At 38.4% G+C, this 16,859-nt stretch overlaps 1 protein-coding gene across 1 annotated transcript in view; it reads left to right on the top strand.

Moving 5' to 3' along the window:
* The window catches only part of galnt9 (polypeptide N-acetylgalactosaminyltransferase 9), a 77,709-nt gene that overhangs the window by 37,756 nt on the left and 23,094 nt on the right, over positions 1-16,859 (top strand). The window contains exons 5-6 of the mRNA XM_058070779.2: positions 4,831-5,028; positions 10,438-10,555. Coding sequence (XP_057926762.2) covers positions 4,831-5,028; positions 10,438-10,555 — 316 coding nt within the window. The remainder of the gene's footprint in view (positions 1-4,830; positions 5,029-10,437; positions 10,556-16,859) is intronic.

Here is a 16,859-nt window from a genome sequence, read left to right as displayed (position 1 = left end):
AGGAGAGACACAAAGAAATTGTTATTTATTTTTTCTGAAACCCTTGCACAATTATACTCTCAGGTTATTATTGATTAATCATTAGTAACATGCTCCCTGCCAGGCGATTGCTGGAGATGTTATTGTGCTGGGTTGGGATGAAATGTGTGTGTGTTTTTTTTTTTTTTTTTTTTTAGAAAACTACGCTCACCACATACAGAATATAGTATATAATGTATGTGTCCATGTGCTATAATACATTAACATTTGTCTCCATTGGAGTCAATGATGGTCTCTATAATGACAAAGGAACCAAAGGAGCTGTTCTGGGTGCTTCCTAGTGCACCTTTCTATTTACCCTACATAGCTCAGACCCACACAGAGAAACGGAGTGGAATGGAACGTAAAACTGCATTTCATGTGATATAATCTCGCAATGAATTAATATTCTGCTTTCATACTCTAAGGAGAAAAGTGCAAGATTCATAATTAGAGCATCTTATTATTATTATTTTTATTATTATTATTATTTTAGCTAAAGGTACTCATGATTTGTTTTTATACACCATGCAATCACTGTGTACCTGTCTACTGCATGTGCATGATACAGTATTACAGTATTATTACAGTATTATATAAATGATCTACATTATCAGTAATAGCCTCAAATCTTTTCCTGCATGGCTGGTCAAATGTTGTATTACATTGAGTGCACAGCCAAATTAAAGTTTTTTTTTTTAAGTCACTGAGGGCCCTGATGCTCTTCGGGAATACCAGTGATTCTGAGTTTTCTTTGATCTTATTATCTGATAACTCCTGACTTCAGATTGACTCCATACTTGTTAAACATCAATCTTAAGGTCTACTGTGTTTGTGCAGATACTGTAGATAAATTGTTGCTGTTTAGTAATAATATCTTAGATAAGAGCATGCTATCCTTGCAACATTTGCCTGATGCTTTCCACAAAGAGACAATAGATCAAAAGGTCTCCTCCATTAGTATGAATTGCCTGCATGGAATGGAAGTATAAAGTGAAAAGAACCAGACTTGTCAGTGTGTTTTCACAGTGTCGGGTTAGTCATCACAGAAAGGAAGGTAATTCTGTTGTATTTTGGGGTGAATGTTATTTAGCCTGTTGTGGATGAATAAGCATCTCATTGTTGTGCAGATGAGATGGGAGATACAGGAAGGCAATGATGCACTCATCTGTTAAAACCATGTGCGTCCTCCTTTCCAGAACACATCTAAGGTTCCATCATCATGAGTCTTGGTACTAGGCAAGGAGTGTTTTGGATTCTGCAGCATATTGGAAAGTCAATGGGAGATGTGTGCAGGCATCTTGCCAAGTTAAGGGAGTGTGCATAGAATTTTTTCGACCTCTGTTAACCGCAGAACATCAGGTCAGTAACAAGATATAGTGTACTGAAATAGGCTCAAGTTTAAGGTAAAGACCTTGACCATGCTTTTGGCGTAGTGTTACTTGGCTTTCTTTTTCAGATAATAGAGTGGCACATCACAATAGCATCCATTTGTGTGACGTTTTCATTTAGTCTACAAATGGATTGCAAGTTTCTCTCAGCATAATCAGAGAGGATTCATTAATGAGTTATGAATGGTTAAAGAATTCTTGAATACTTGAGTTTCATTAACTCACGGTTGTTGGGTCGACGCTGCCAATATACAGTATATTAACACTTTGTATAAACTTAAAGGCTTTGACCCAAAGAAAATACTATACCATATTGGTAATTATACCTCATTAGCGTTTAGGCTACACAGCTAGGAGACCTGGGTTCGATTCTGTGTGGAGTTTGCATGTTCTCCCCGTGCGTGGGTTTTCTCCGGATACTCCGGTTTCCTCCTACATTCCAAAAACATGCTAGGTTAATTGGCGACTCCAAATTGTCCATAGGTATGAATGTGAGTGTGAATGGTTGTTTGTCTATATGTGCCCTGTGATTGACTGGCGACCAGTCCAGGATGTACCCCACCTCTCACCCAAAGACAGCTAGGATTGGCTCCAGCATACCCGTAATCCAAATGAGGATAAGCGGCATAGAAAATAGTTAGATCATAGTAAAATCTGACACAATATCCGAAACACTCACTCTAAAACACAGAAGAAGCAAAATCAAAATGTTTTTCCATGACTGCAGACTCCACATCTATCTACGCAGCATCTGCCAAACTTGTTGCGCCAGTGCGGGTTTCATAGTTGACTCGACTGAAAAGCTTGCATGCAAAGTGACAAATGACAGTCGGCTCATTAGAGAGAAATCTAAACATTCATTTTGGGGCGTCGACTAGCAATAGCAAACATCTACCAATAGACATTCTCAGGAGCAGGTGAAACACATTTAGATGAGCATTTTCCTAGTTTGCTAACATGATGTCATATGGTTCACTGCTGGTCTGGTCCTTTTCCCCTGCTTCTGTGCCCAACCCCCATGTGATAAGTAGTAGTTTTGCTTGGGGAAGACAAATGGGTCTCACTATTTGAAGAGAAGTAGATGAGGCGAGAGAGCACAGGAATCAGGGTGAACAGAGTCAGTGGGCGGAATGATGCAGAGAAACCAGAAGTGTGGGAGTATCCTTGAGAGACGCATTTATCACGGTATGATTGCAGCCTCTTTTTATAAATGTAGAAGAATATCACATGACGAGCTGAGCGTATGAGCGCTGGCTTTGACGATATGGTGGATATTATCTCTGAGCATATGAAAGAGTGTTCTAATGTAGCCACTGGCAGTGATTTCACTGTGACTCTGCAGCATCAAGACATTGAGCCCAGTGTTTTTGCTCGGATGTGGTATTTAGCACAAGCACTATAAAAGACAAAAAATGAGAAGCAATAGGGCTGCAACTAAAGATTTCTTAGTTGATTAATCTGAAGCTTGTTGTTTTTGATTAATCTAGTAATCGGGTAGGCCCTAGAACAGGGGTCAGCAACCTGCGGCTCCAGAGCCGCATTTGGCTCTTCAGCCTCTTTATTGTGGCTCCCTTTGCGATGCTTGAATATTTTTAACACCCGAGTGGGGAAAATGCACGTCTTTTGTAATGAGTTTTAAAAAATCCAACTTTGTCTGAGACCATGAATGCATCCTGAGTGAGTTCTGACTGCTATCCAGTTCAGTACATGAAGAAAAACAAGTAATACTTACCTACAAATCTAAAAAATAAATTCGAGATAATTTAAAAACAGCGGCATGGGAACTTGTTTTTACGTTTACAGTAGTTTACACATATATTTATGTAAGTTTATCTCCAATACTAGCAAGAGTACTCCAACTCGTCTTTTCTTATCTGAACTACTTTGATACCCCCAAATTCCCTCCAATGTTGTTTTAAACATACTATATGTTTTGCGGCTCCAGGCTATTTTTCTTCAGTGGGCATTGGGTAAAATGGCTCTTTTCATAGTAAAGGTTGCCGACCCCTGCCCTAGAAGGACAATCTTGTTGCAGTTTTTTCCATGTTGAGCATATAAATAAAGCCATGAAAACATTTGATATAATTACGTTTGTATATATTACAAATTACCTCTACATGTATTCAGGAAAGAGATCAATTTAAGCAACATAAAAATCAGAGGAACCAATTTGGAGCCAAAAGAAGAACCAAACTTGCCATTACTCTCTAAAACTGGAATCTTCATTGACTAAGACAGCCATGAAATACAAATTTTTCAAATGCTATATATTTTTAACACTGAATAAATATATTTTTAAACAAGACCAACAATCTCTGCATTTATTATTTTTAATAATGTTGCTATATCAAAGCAAATCAATAAATAAAATACATCTTATGATTAATGTTACTAGTAATGTAAGTCTTTGTCTTTGTCTCGTTGTAGTCTGGTTGATATGTGGTGAGGTTAAGCTTCATGCAAGCGTTGAGGCTTCACTCTTATAGATAATTTCATCGAAGAATGCTAACGTATCAGTGTAGTCTTGAAAAAGCCATTCCCTTTGTAGTGCTGCTCGAATTATTCCGCCATGTTCTCAAATGAATGGTGACATCATCTCCGAATGAGTTAACAGTAAAACAACGGTACTTTCATAGCCGATTTTAGGATGAAAGTCTGGACATAGCCTGGTCAAAACCAGATTAGGAGTTTAGCCGAAGTCACCATGGTGATATAGCTGCTCTATTCCCACAAGCAAGCTAACGTTTTCTTTTTCTTTGTTGTTTTGCGTCAGGAAGCCGTAGTCTTGCCTCTAATTTATTCTTAATCTGGGCTAAGTGTCATATTTTAACATTTATTTTCATGTGCTGGAGATTGGAAATGTGGTTTTTATTTGTTGACCTGTGGAAAATTCATTTTGCAAGACCTTCACATCATCCACAGTCAAGGGAAATTAATCTGGACAGTTGTTTTGAATGTTGAATAATGCTGATTTGACAGCGTGCATCGCTGCTGAGAAGTGAGCAACCTGTATGTAGGCAGAGAATGAAATGTGCGATGACATCCGCATAATTTGGTGATTTCAGTGTCACTGCTAATGCCTTTTTATATTCACTTTACTTAAACAGATGTTAGCTGTTTTTCCATCACTGATGTGCAAAGATTGTAGTGGACCAGCTTCTTCTCATGTTCAGTTTGGTAAAATGTACAGTAGATCCATCAGTAAAGTTGGCTTTTGGGATAAGATGAAAAAGCTTCATTACTTCATCATAAAAACGCCCCCATCAGGCTATATTCGGGGGATTGTAGTAATACATTTTTCAAGGTTGCAATGTTGTACTTGACTAGATTTAACATTCACAAGAGTTCTATCGAGACATAGTCTTGCTGATTCATGAAGTCATCTTTAAATTCTAATCTTTCCCTTCTTTTTCTTTCAAAGGGCTGAACCTATTCTAACCCGAATGAAAGAGGATCAAACCCGTATCATTTTGCCGGCCATAGACAACATCAAATACAACACCTTTGAGGTGCAGCAGTACGCCAATGCTGCCCACGGCTACAACTGGGGGTTGTGGTGTATGTACATCATCCCTCCGCAGGAATGGCTGGACAAGGGCGATGAAACGGCCCCTATCAGGTGAGCACTTCAGCTAGTGAACAACGTCCATAATAGATGAGGATGTATGATGAAATATGGATAACCTTAGTTCATGACTTATTCATGCGGGAAGCCATCAAACTCGGGTGCTCTTAGACTGATGTGCCACCCAAACACACAAATAAAACATCCACGTGGACACCTGTCAAATTACCATGATAAATACTTTGACTTTTATGCAGAATAACAAGGCCACAGAGATGACACATCATTCATGTGCTTGAATGACATCCAAGCACCATCTTGGACCACGTTCCGGTGTAATCCTTTAATGGGTCTTCTTCTTTGTAAGAATGGGATTCAATTTAATTGACTCACAATTAGCAGATTCGTTGTCATTTTTACTGCAATAAACTGTCATCTGTATTATTAGTAAAGTATAATCAAGTAGTAGTAATCTCGCTTTAAAAACGCCAAAGGTAAATTAAACACGGTTCTTTGATTTCCCCAACTGCCGCCTCAGATGTGTAGTATGCTATACTGACAACCCTTAAGGGATAGTGAATAATTGTTATTTATTCAAATTGTCTCCATTGGGAACACTGTTAATCCGTCTAACACTTCCCGCAGACATTGATTTTTATTTTTTTTTTAATTGAGGCACTTGGTGAGAAAGTGCTAATATGTGCAAAACCCTGATTAGAAATGAAAAAAGGAACACAACTAATATAAAGTTGGAATATGTTGCAGTTAGCATATGTATAGTATATTTTATTTGGGTTATTTAAAAAATGGGTATAAGGCAGTGATGTGCAGTCAGAGGATGCAGGTGAGGCATCCATCCATCCATTATAAAACATAAAATACATTTAGATGTTTGTCCATTTATGTGTTATACATTTATTTTCTGTAAAATTCCAATTCCAGTTTTTAAAAGTGTTATTCAGTAAAAATCGCAGAATGCATAAAGTCCAATGAATTAAAGATATGTTTATGTTTCAATGAATGATTGAATCTAACTGACAGGATGAAGAATTATAGTATATCCAACCTCACCAGGAGGCGATAAGACATTTATAAGAAATTATTGGAACTTTTCTTGGAGAAGGAAATGGTCAATGTAACTCATATACTAATAAAAGGTAAGATGTATCTGAAAACATTTTTTGCTTGATATCCTCACAATGAGAAACCTGTGTTAACACTGTAAAAACTCCAAAGGAGTCAGTGCCTCACAAGACATGAACCTCACCACACACAGTATACAGTATACAGTATACAGTATAAACCCGTTTAGTGAGCCTTCTTGAAAAAGCCGAAAGAAACAAACAAGTGTGTCTTCTTTTTGTGATGAAGATTCATGCCCTATTTATCAAGAGATGAAAGAAAATACCACAAAAACCACACTAATAATAATGGAAATCAGCAGATGTTTGCTCAGAAATGAACAAGTAACAAACCTTCAACAGACTAGATTAAAAGAGAGGTTAAAATACAAATGCACACAAATCAGTTGCCCCTCATGTATTGACTGATTTATTTGATTCTACTGTTTTGTGTCTATTTGCTATGCCGTGGTCAGAATACTCCATCAAAATGGCAATGGTGTGGATTCATGCACCCTTCATATGTCTGACATAACAATATGACTTGATTCGGTTGCCATGGCAGCAGAGCAGCTCCTTTATCAACTAGGAGGCACAATAGAGGCAAAAAGTGGTGAAGTGGCGGAATGAACAAGATCATACAATCTCAGTCAGCTTTCCCTTCCCGCTATGTCATTCATTCATTCATTTTCTACTGCTTATCCTCATGAGGGTCGCGGGGGTGCTGGAGTCTGGTCTGGTCGCCAGCCAATCACAGGGCACATATAGACAAACAACCATTCACACTCACATTCATACCTATGAACAATTTGGAGTCGCCAATTAACCTAGCATGTTTTTGGAATGCGGGACGAAACCCACGCATGCACGGGGAGAACATGCAAACTCCGCACAGACATGGCCGAGGGTGGGATCGAACTCGGGTCTTCGAGCTGTGTGGACAGCACACTCACCACTCGGCAGTTGTGCAGCCACCTCCCATATTCCGAAAAGGTTAATTGGCAATTGGTTAGGTTAACTGGCAACTCCAATAAGATAGCTGGGATAGGTTCCAGCACGCCTGCGACCCTCGTGAGGATAAGTGGTCGAAAATTAATGAATGAATGAATGTTTTATACTTCATACCAGATATATTTGAAGCCAAGGGAAGATTACAATTCTTCTTATCAGCGAATTAATCTTTCCTTAGATTAACCTAATTAATCTAACCTAGCATGTTTTTGGAATGTGGGAGGAATCCGGAGTACCCGGAGAAAACCCATGCATGCACAGGGGGGGGGGCATGCAAACTCCACACAGAGATGGCCGAGGGTGGAACTGAACTCGGGTCTCCTCGCTGTAAGGCCTGCGTGCTAACCACTCGTCCACCGTGCAGCCTTGTTTCAGTTAATACCAGCCATCAACCTCACTGTACCTCCCTGGTTCCCATGATATATGATCCCATGATATAACGGTTGATTTACTGTATGACATTAAAAAGTCCAAACCATCTGCCATAGTTGGCCATCAGACAACAATACCTACATAATATGTCTATCCTATTGTTATCGTACTCGGACTGCTATGAATGATATATTTATTTAGATGTAAATGTTCTCAGTTCAAGTGCATATGTTCTTCATGGTTATCAAAGTAATGTATTATTTCATCATTTGTACATGCAGTAAGTCAGATAGGACGAGCCATTGGGCATTTTAGAAGTGCTTCATGTTCTCCAATGGCAGCTGTGTGTATAGACAGATTGCCTCAAGGGTAAAGTGTGGATTTTTATTGGAAATCATTTCCCCCACTTGTTCCGCAAGGTTTCTGCCCATCAACAACACAAGCTGGGTGGCCATCCAACGCTTGTACACTGTGCTCTTTCTGGTTCTATGAACACAATCAAGAGTAAAGACAGAGAAAGGCTACGAAAGGCACACAAACTGCTGGCTAACAATCATTCTAGTGATTACGCATTGACTTTAGCCGATTGTGTAGCCAAGGGTACCCAAAATTGTTCCACCAATGTTACAATGTTATTCTAGTAAAGTCACATTTTTTTTCTTGTTCAATTATATATTTTTTTTCTCTTAATATTTTGACTTTATTGTTGTAAACCTGGGCGGTCAAGTGGTTAGCGCGCAGACCTCACAGCTAGGAGGACCAGTGTTCGATTCCACCCTCGGCCATCTCTGTGTGGAGTTTGCATGTTCTCCCGTGCATGCGTGGGTTTTCTTCGGGTACTCCGGTTTCCTCCCACATTCCAAAAAACATGCATAGGTATGAATGTGAGTGTGAATGGTTGTTTGTCTATATGTGCCCTGTGATTGGCTGGCGACCAGTCCAGGGTGTACCCTGCCTCTCGCCCCAAGACAGCTGGGATAGGCTCCAGCACGACCCCCGTGAGGAAAAAGCTGTAGAAAGTGAATGAATGAATGTTGTAAACCTGCTTTTGTTTTATCTATTTTTGCTGTTTTTTCCTAGTTTTATATGCTGTAACCATGTAGTAACATGATAACATGTATTTTCACATCGCAATACAGAAACGAACGCATAACTTTTCCAAACTCAAAAATAAAAACACAGCAGCAGTGTGCCAGTATGGTGTAGCAAGGTATCAATACACCAGTAAAACTAGTTATATTGATGGATGTTTACAATATTAATAACAATGTTGCTGTATCTTGATTAATAAACATGTCACATTATATGTAAATGAAGCATTGTTGCCGTTTTGGAGTTTACTCTGAAGTAGAAATCAATATATTTAACTGTACATTGTTTGTGTGTGCATGCGGAGGTGTATTATATTGCATGCTGAAATTCCTCAAGGCATCTTTCGAGTTGGAATAATATAGCCACCCGCTTTAAAGAAAAATCACAGTTCAGTACACTAAATAAATAGAGTGCTTTGTATGGGTCTTTGTCCCAGAGCACTTAAGATGTGACCTCACAGGTAATAGTGGTAAAAAAGTAAGCCTGGGGACTGCTGTGGAGAGTGGGTTACTCGGCTTTTGTAAAGAACACTCACCAACACTTGCTTTATGTACATGGTAACCCTAGCTCGCATTCAGGTTTAGCTGCTTTCAAAAGCGAGATTAAAGTCTAAAAGGGGTTGAGATATGATAAACAATAATGGATTATTTTAGTAGACTATACTGTATAATGGTAATGGTAATGATTTTATTTCATTTCAACATGCATCAGATTACAATTGAATGCATCACATAATCAGTTCACAGTTCCACATGTCCAAAAGGAGTAGGAAGAAGCAAAGCTTATTAAATCCTACCTCTCTATCTGGTACTTTTACAATCAGTAACTGTTACATTTGTTCACTTCCTGCTTTCCATAATACAGTTTAAGTTTTTTTTTTTATATTGCACCTCGTACCGAAGTACGTAAGTAAGTAAGTAATAAAACAGTTCGCTTGTTTGTTTTTTTTTTCTTCAAAAAGACAATACTTGCCACTTAATCAGACTACAATATAACTTGATGAAGATGGTTTCTATATCTGCTTTTAAAACATTTCCAGCAGCATAATACGTGCCATATAGTCTACATTGTAGACATTGAATCTGTACACTTCACATTTTCAGTTACATTTATATACACACTGCGAGGGCACAGTAAACACTGTTCCAAAAATTGCTCTCTCACACCCATCTGCAGTTGTGTACTTTTCAGAAAAAATGTCTTTAAACTGTAACTTTTTGGCTGTTTGCTACTTTCTCGACACATATCAAGCCAATGAGTGAGCCAGAGTTATTGGCAATCAAGGCAAAGGGATCCAAAGACGTTCCAAATTTTAGAGTTTTGTTATGTTGATGTCTTTCCTGGTGACGAGTAAGGCTGCTGATATTAACATCCATTCTTGTCAACCAGCCATGGCATGTTATGTAACATACGTGATGATCATTTCCAGGCTCTTGCGTTGTTAAAGAGACATACTGTTAACCAACTGCTTTCCTCATGATTGCTTTTCTCTTCAATCAATCAATAAATCTAAGGATGTTTGGCTGATTCTTACTGATCCATGAGGCTGCTACCAACGCAGTAGGAAAGTAATGCACTATCTGTATCTGTTCAGCCATCTAAATTATCTGTATCCGTAATCGGAAAGGGCGGGGCATAAATCGGAATTGGGTGCAGGCGCATCTTAAAGCTAGGCTTAAAACATTCCATTATTTTAAGTCTGAAATTGATTTGATCAGAAGTGTATGTGTATCTGTGCAAGTGATGTTTGAGATTTTATTCTTTCATTATTTATCAATCTATCCATTTTCTGTACCGCGTACCCTCACGGGGTCGCGTGCACGCTGGTTTTTACCACACTCAGCTGTTGTTGTTGTCTCTCTTCCAGAACCCCAGCGATGATTGGATGCTCCTTTGTGGTAGATCGTGTATACTTCGGAGAGATTGGTCTTCTGGATCCCGGTATGGAGGTCTATGGTGGGGAGAACATCGAGCTTGGCATGAGGGTAAGGTTTGCTTTTTACTACAGCTTTAATGGGGATTTATTATGCTTTTTCCACTTTTCTGACCTATAAATATAGTTAGAATGTTGTATTCCCTGAAACGGGAGTACCCGGAGAAAACCCACGCATGCACGGGGAGAACATGCAAACTCCACACCGAGAGTGTGGAATCGAACTCTGGTCTCCAAGCTGTGTGGCCTGCACGCTAACCACTTGGTCCCCCACCCCCCCTTTAAATCAGTGCTTTGCAAATAGAGGGGTGAGCACAAGTAACTTTAAATGCCCATATGTACAAATTGCCATGTACTCTGACCATTGAATACAATTGTATGGTTGACTGCTTTCCAGGTACGCATGTTGTGTTTTTAGTGTTTAGTTCAGTCTGTACAGAAAGTTAAAAAAAATAAATATCAGGTTTTCAATTGTGTTTGTGTTCCTGAGAGGAGCATGATAGAAGATAGTCGAGAACCACTGCTTTTAAATCAACTCACTCTTGAAAGAGGCTTTGATGAATAACTTATAATAAAGACCGTGAATTCTTTTGAAGAGTTTTCATAAGTGGTTATGGAGAATGCAGAGCTCCTCCAAACATTGAGTGATAACCGACTCTCAACGTGATATGTTATTTTAGATGAAGTTCGATTCCTTGAATTCCCCTAACTAAATATGCAGTGCTCTTGAACACCTCATCAGTACACAACACTTATTAAGAGGAAGAAAGGAGACAGATAAAAGTGATTCATCATTCTGTGTGCAATCTCTGAGCAAAAAAAAAAAATCCACCCACACATAATACAGATGATTAAAGGATTCCCTAGTTGGAATCGGTCCATGATGTCCCAATTCTAAAAGAGCCACTATGCCTTTTTCACTGAGCGTTACCACTGGATGGATACTTTGTTTTGGCATTCGATTCTGTGGACCAGTTTGTTAGGCACACCATAACAAAGACCAAAGCCATCATTTTTGTCAGAAACCAAGCTCCCGTATATTCAAATTTCCCATTATGAAAATGTTGCTTATCCTTGAGGGTGCTATCTTAAGATCCAAACCCCCCAAAGGCGTCAACGGGAGCCATGATTAAAATGTGAAAAGCTTGAATTTCTTAGATTGAAGTGGAGGCAAAAAAAAAATCACTTTATGCAAATTTACAGCCAACCCAAAGGCTCTTTTGCTGCTGCTTGAATTTAATGCTTCACGTGAGCCAAGGACTTGGTGAAGAATTGTTTTGTGAATCAACACATTCTCCCCAGCCAAGTGGAACCATTTTGGCTCCAAATATTTTCCCAAGCCTGTCGCAATGGGAAATGCTTGGGAGATAACACCCTTACCTTTAAAGTCCCCTGTATCAATTTCAGAATCGTAAGATGTCATCCATATGTTCATAAAAATATCAGTCGCCAGTGAAAAAAAATATTCCAGCAGCTATAGTGAAAGTGGTGAGGTTTATGGTGGTTGATGTCAGAGCCCATCATTATACACCATATATAGTAGAGGTTCCCCTCAATTGGCAAGTTTATACCAATGTGTCTTTTTGTGATTTTTGGTGCATGACTATCACTCTTATAACATAATGTAATACATTATTTTTTTAAACATTGGCCTTCCCCTATGGTTTCCAGATTATTTTCATTCAGTCAAGACACTTTTATGGAGCTGGGATATGCTGCTGTATTGTTTTTGTTGTTTGAACACAAGCAATTGTAATTTATTTCTAAATATGAATATTTATTGAACACTTTTGATTCATGAAGCCAACATAAATGCAATTAAATTTTTCCTGCTGTGCAAAAATGAAACACGGAAAATGAATTGTGCATGTAAGCACATGTACTAGTGTGAATAGATCTACTAGCATCCATTAATGGAATAAAAATGCTTCTGACGAGTGCATGGCTTCTATTCGAAGACCAGCATGGCTCAGGCGGCTCATTTTGACATCATCTGGGAGGTGGTGACAGTTGGGATATACTTGATTGACAAGAACAAGTTAAACAATTAGCCGGAGCAGCTCACAATAACTGAGTCTGCACAAACACGATGTGACTGCAGGGGGCTGATGAAACATAGGGCCCATACAGAAAGGTTACAAGGTATTCATCATTCACAGTGACATGCCACTGCTGTTGTTTGTTTGTTATAAAAAATGCCTCCAGGAAATATGACACTGGTGTCTGTGTGAGGATACAGGATGGTATGGTTGATCAGTCGACCATATGTAGTGTTTCCACAATGTATATACATATACAGTATTTCAACCGTCAACAGGTAAAGGGTTACCAATGTCCTGGCGTTTTGCTGGGGTGTCCGGTGTTCCCACTCATCTTTTGTTGTTTTGTCTTATGTAAGATTCTGTGATTATATTGGTGGAAAAAAAATCACATATTGAATTGGTAACTGCTATGGCATGGAGAAGTGGTAGGACTTTTGTTTTGTAATTATCCACACAAATATGTATTAGTGTTAGTACCCAAGATCAGTCTTGACCTGTCTTGCTCCACTGGTCACTTTGTACGCTATCATTATTTTGCTGCATGAAGACAACATGTGACTCAGAGTGATTCTTCCTGAGGTATGATATTAGATTACCATAGGAGTATTAAAGGAAGACGTTCACCTGTGCTGTATAGTCATTGCAAATTTTGTATTTATATAATTTGGAAATAGAGTACCGCTGCAGTCGGACAGGAAACAAACTGAAGCATTGATCATTTAACATTGCTATTGGTCAATATTGATAGCAACATTGGGATTGATATTATCGATATATGTATACATCCGCCCGCCACTATCTCTGGCCTCTGTGTGCAGTGTTTGCATGTTCTCCCCGTGCTTGCATGGGTCATTCTAGTGTTCTTCCACAGTCCAAAAACAAGCATGTTGTAATTGGGTGTGAAAATGCCCTTAGGTGTAAACATGAGTGGCTGGTAACTCTTTACAATATGGTAATTAATGAGAGGTTAATTCGCCACTACTCATTAGTTCTTCATTAGTTCCTCAGTAAATTGCATTGACTTATTGTAAAGTTAGACCTGAATGTTTCTTTGTCCTGTGGGATTGGGTGGCGACAAGTCCAGGGTTTTTCTCTGGGATAGAATCCAGGCCAAACTAATAAATGTGGCAAAACTAATAAATAAATGGTTATGGTAAATGTGTGTGTGTGTCCACACTAAGGCCTCAACATGACACTACAGCATTTGATAATGTGCTTTCTATATACGATAATCATTGAATAATCACATACAGAAATATAACTACACACATTAGATGATTTCTTAACTGCCCCTAAAGTACAGCTTTGTTATTTTTTTCTTTGGTGTGGAATAAATCATTGTCTAAATATATCTACCAGCCTAACCATGATGGCAACCTCATCTGCCAAAGCTAATTTTAATCTTGCTGAGTTTACTTCACACAGTGCGCCCATGTGTCTACTTTGCCACCAGGAAACAATCCCAACTGCGCTGTGATATCTCCTATTTTCATAAAATCCTGATTAAAAATGTCACTTCTAAGTTGGAAATGTGATCTCATGTGGTAGTCTGCTTTGCTCCATAAGCCACGTTAAAGGTCAGCATACTTTACCACCTTTGGCACAATTGGAGTTGGCGAGTCAGGGCACAGCGCAACAGCAATCGCGCCTCACAAGTTCTTTATTATAACTAATTGTAGACAGTTTACAATAGAAATAAAATATAAAGATTCAAAGTAATGCAGCACACATCACGCTTTTAATTAATTTTGATCACTCCTCTTGCAAGAAATTAATCACAGTCGCCGCCTGGCGCAAAAGAAACTATCAGAACAATTCAAAATAAGACTGAAAATAGTCAAAAAGTCAGAGAATTTGGTGTACAGTAATAAAGCAGTGTAGTGATGTGACAAGCGATTTCAGACCACCAGGGACGGAAACAAGAAGGAATCATACCCAACTCCAGCAAGGTACAAATAACCTAGTATGAGTACATTCTTAATAAACAGACAAAGAAAATTATTATTTTAAATTCAAAATGGTGCCTTCACAACCCCCTTGACTGGGTCCTGAGGCATTTGGTCCATATCAGTAGTGTAGCAAATGCAGATAATTAAAGTCTACAGCACTTCTACCAGCCAGAGAGGAGAGGGACTTAATTACACATCACTCAGCCCCCTCAGCGTCCTTGGCACTGCTTTACATTCAGGATGAATGTCTATTTATTAGGTACATTTGGCCTTGACTTGTGTCATATTTCATTTCTAATGCACAAACAACCCAATCACATCATTCTACCTGCTGATGCACTTATTCATTCATTCATTCATTCATTCATTTTCTACTGCTTATCCTCAAGAGGGTCCCGGGGGTACTGGAGCCTATCCCAGCTGTCTTCGAGCGAGAGGCGGTGTACACCCTGGACTGGTCGCCAGCCAATCACAGGGCACATATAGACAAACAACCATTCACACTCACATTCATACCTATGGACAATTTGGAGTCGGCAATTAACCTAGCATGTTTTTGGAATGTGGGAGGAAACCGGAGTACCAGGAGAAAACCCACGCATACACAGGGAGAACATGGAAACTCCACACAGAGATGGCCGAGGGTGTAATTGAACTCGGGTCTCTTAGCTGTGAGGCCTGCGTGCTAACCACTGGGATGCCGTGCAGCCCGCTGATGCACTTGTGTATTATTTATTTTAAAATGTTGTGAAGTTATTATTGGGTTGAGATTAAATATATTACCATTGAATAATATAAGAAAATGTCTTGAGTAACTTTTGCAATATGCTTAAAGGTGAACTGTATTTATGATTTTTTTCATTATTCACTAATAATATTTTTGTGAAACATGAACACATATTTCTTTCCCTTTTCTATGTATTATATATATATATATATATATATATATATATATATATATATATAACATGAGGAAATTAGTTAATTTCAGAAAGCTTCTGAAAATTTGTTAATTTCAGCTAGTGATGCAACCTCTTAACGATGTTGCGTGATGATAATAGTTGCAGTATCTTGCTGTAGTTTGATGATTTAAAACACTACCAAAAATCATTTTCTCGTGCATTGATACACATACTTATGCTAAACAACAACAGCAGCGACAACAACACTTACAATGTCCGCTCTCCTTGGGATGGCTGTGTCTTCCAGCACAGGGCGTGTGCTCCAGTCCTCAGGTAAAAAATGCTGACGGAAAGCGAACATCATGTTGAGTCTCTTTGTAGCGAAATTGAGAACTGGTATCCACTCTTCCGTCTGTGGAAGGGGGCAAAAAATAATTTTTCACACCATTGTATTTTTTGAGTTGAGTCGTGTTTCTCACCTTCTTTACCACCTTGCTTTAGCTCCATTGTAGGTTATTTTGCAGCTACAATCAACAGGAAAAGCAGAGACTTGTGGTGTAACTGTGTTAGTTGGAATAGAACTATACGTTGTTGTGAAGCATTTTTGGCAAAATTGAGATGTTTTACATACAAATACACAGATTTAATCATTTGACAACCCAGTTATAGTGCAAGTAACGGTTTGTGTAATTTTTTTCATCCAATTTTTTTTTTGCCTCTGTTCTCATACTTGAAATATGGCTAGTGTCATACCAGTCTGAATACTGTAAATGAGTTTTTAAATGAGATTTCAAAACTGATACCTCCGTGATAGACTGTACTGCAAACGGGAGGGACTTATTTTCAGAGCTCGGGGGCAAAGGCAGCAAAAAAGCAATCCCCTCATTTTTTGGTATCTCATCCTCAGGACTTTCCAAAGTGACTTCTGAAAAAGAGACTTCTCAAGTGGTGATGGACAGTTAAAAGTTCAGTCCAAGTTCAGACCATTTATGGCCTTGAGCACAAACAGACGGATTTTAAAAATAATTTAAAAGTGTATCTGATTAAAATTATTAATCAGATTAATCAGAGTTGAATTAATTTTTCATGATTAATCACCATCTGCAACTAAGAAAAATGCTAGTTTTCACTGTATTTATTTAAAAGAAAGACAAATGATTGGACAGGATTACAAATTATTACAATGTTTTTTAAAGAAGACAGACGGAAATTAAAATGGATTTTAAAGTGTATCTGATTAAAATGATTAATCAGATTAATCAAAGTTTAATTAATTTCCGTGATTAATCACCAGTGGCAACTAAGAAAAATGCTAATTTTCACTGTATTTATTTAGAAGAAAGGTAAATGATTGGACAGGATTACAAATTATTACAATATTTTTTAACAGCGCCATATCAAATGAAAATGTAAATCTCACTAACACATCATTGTCAGTCTTTTTGCAATATTGTACCTTGTAC

Source organism: Doryrhamphus excisus, linkage group LG3, assembly GCF_037039965.1.
Source record: "Doryrhamphus excisus strain RoL-2023G ecotype Guam linkage group LG3, RoL_Dexc_Guam_v1.1, whole genome shotgun sequence".
In the NCBI taxonomy this organism is placed as follows: domain Eukaryota; kingdom Metazoa; phylum Chordata; class Actinopteri; order Syngnathiformes; family Syngnathidae; genus Doryrhamphus; species Doryrhamphus excisus.
Note: the sequence above shows the minus strand (reverse complement) of the source record. Positions and strands in the feature narration are given on the sequence as shown.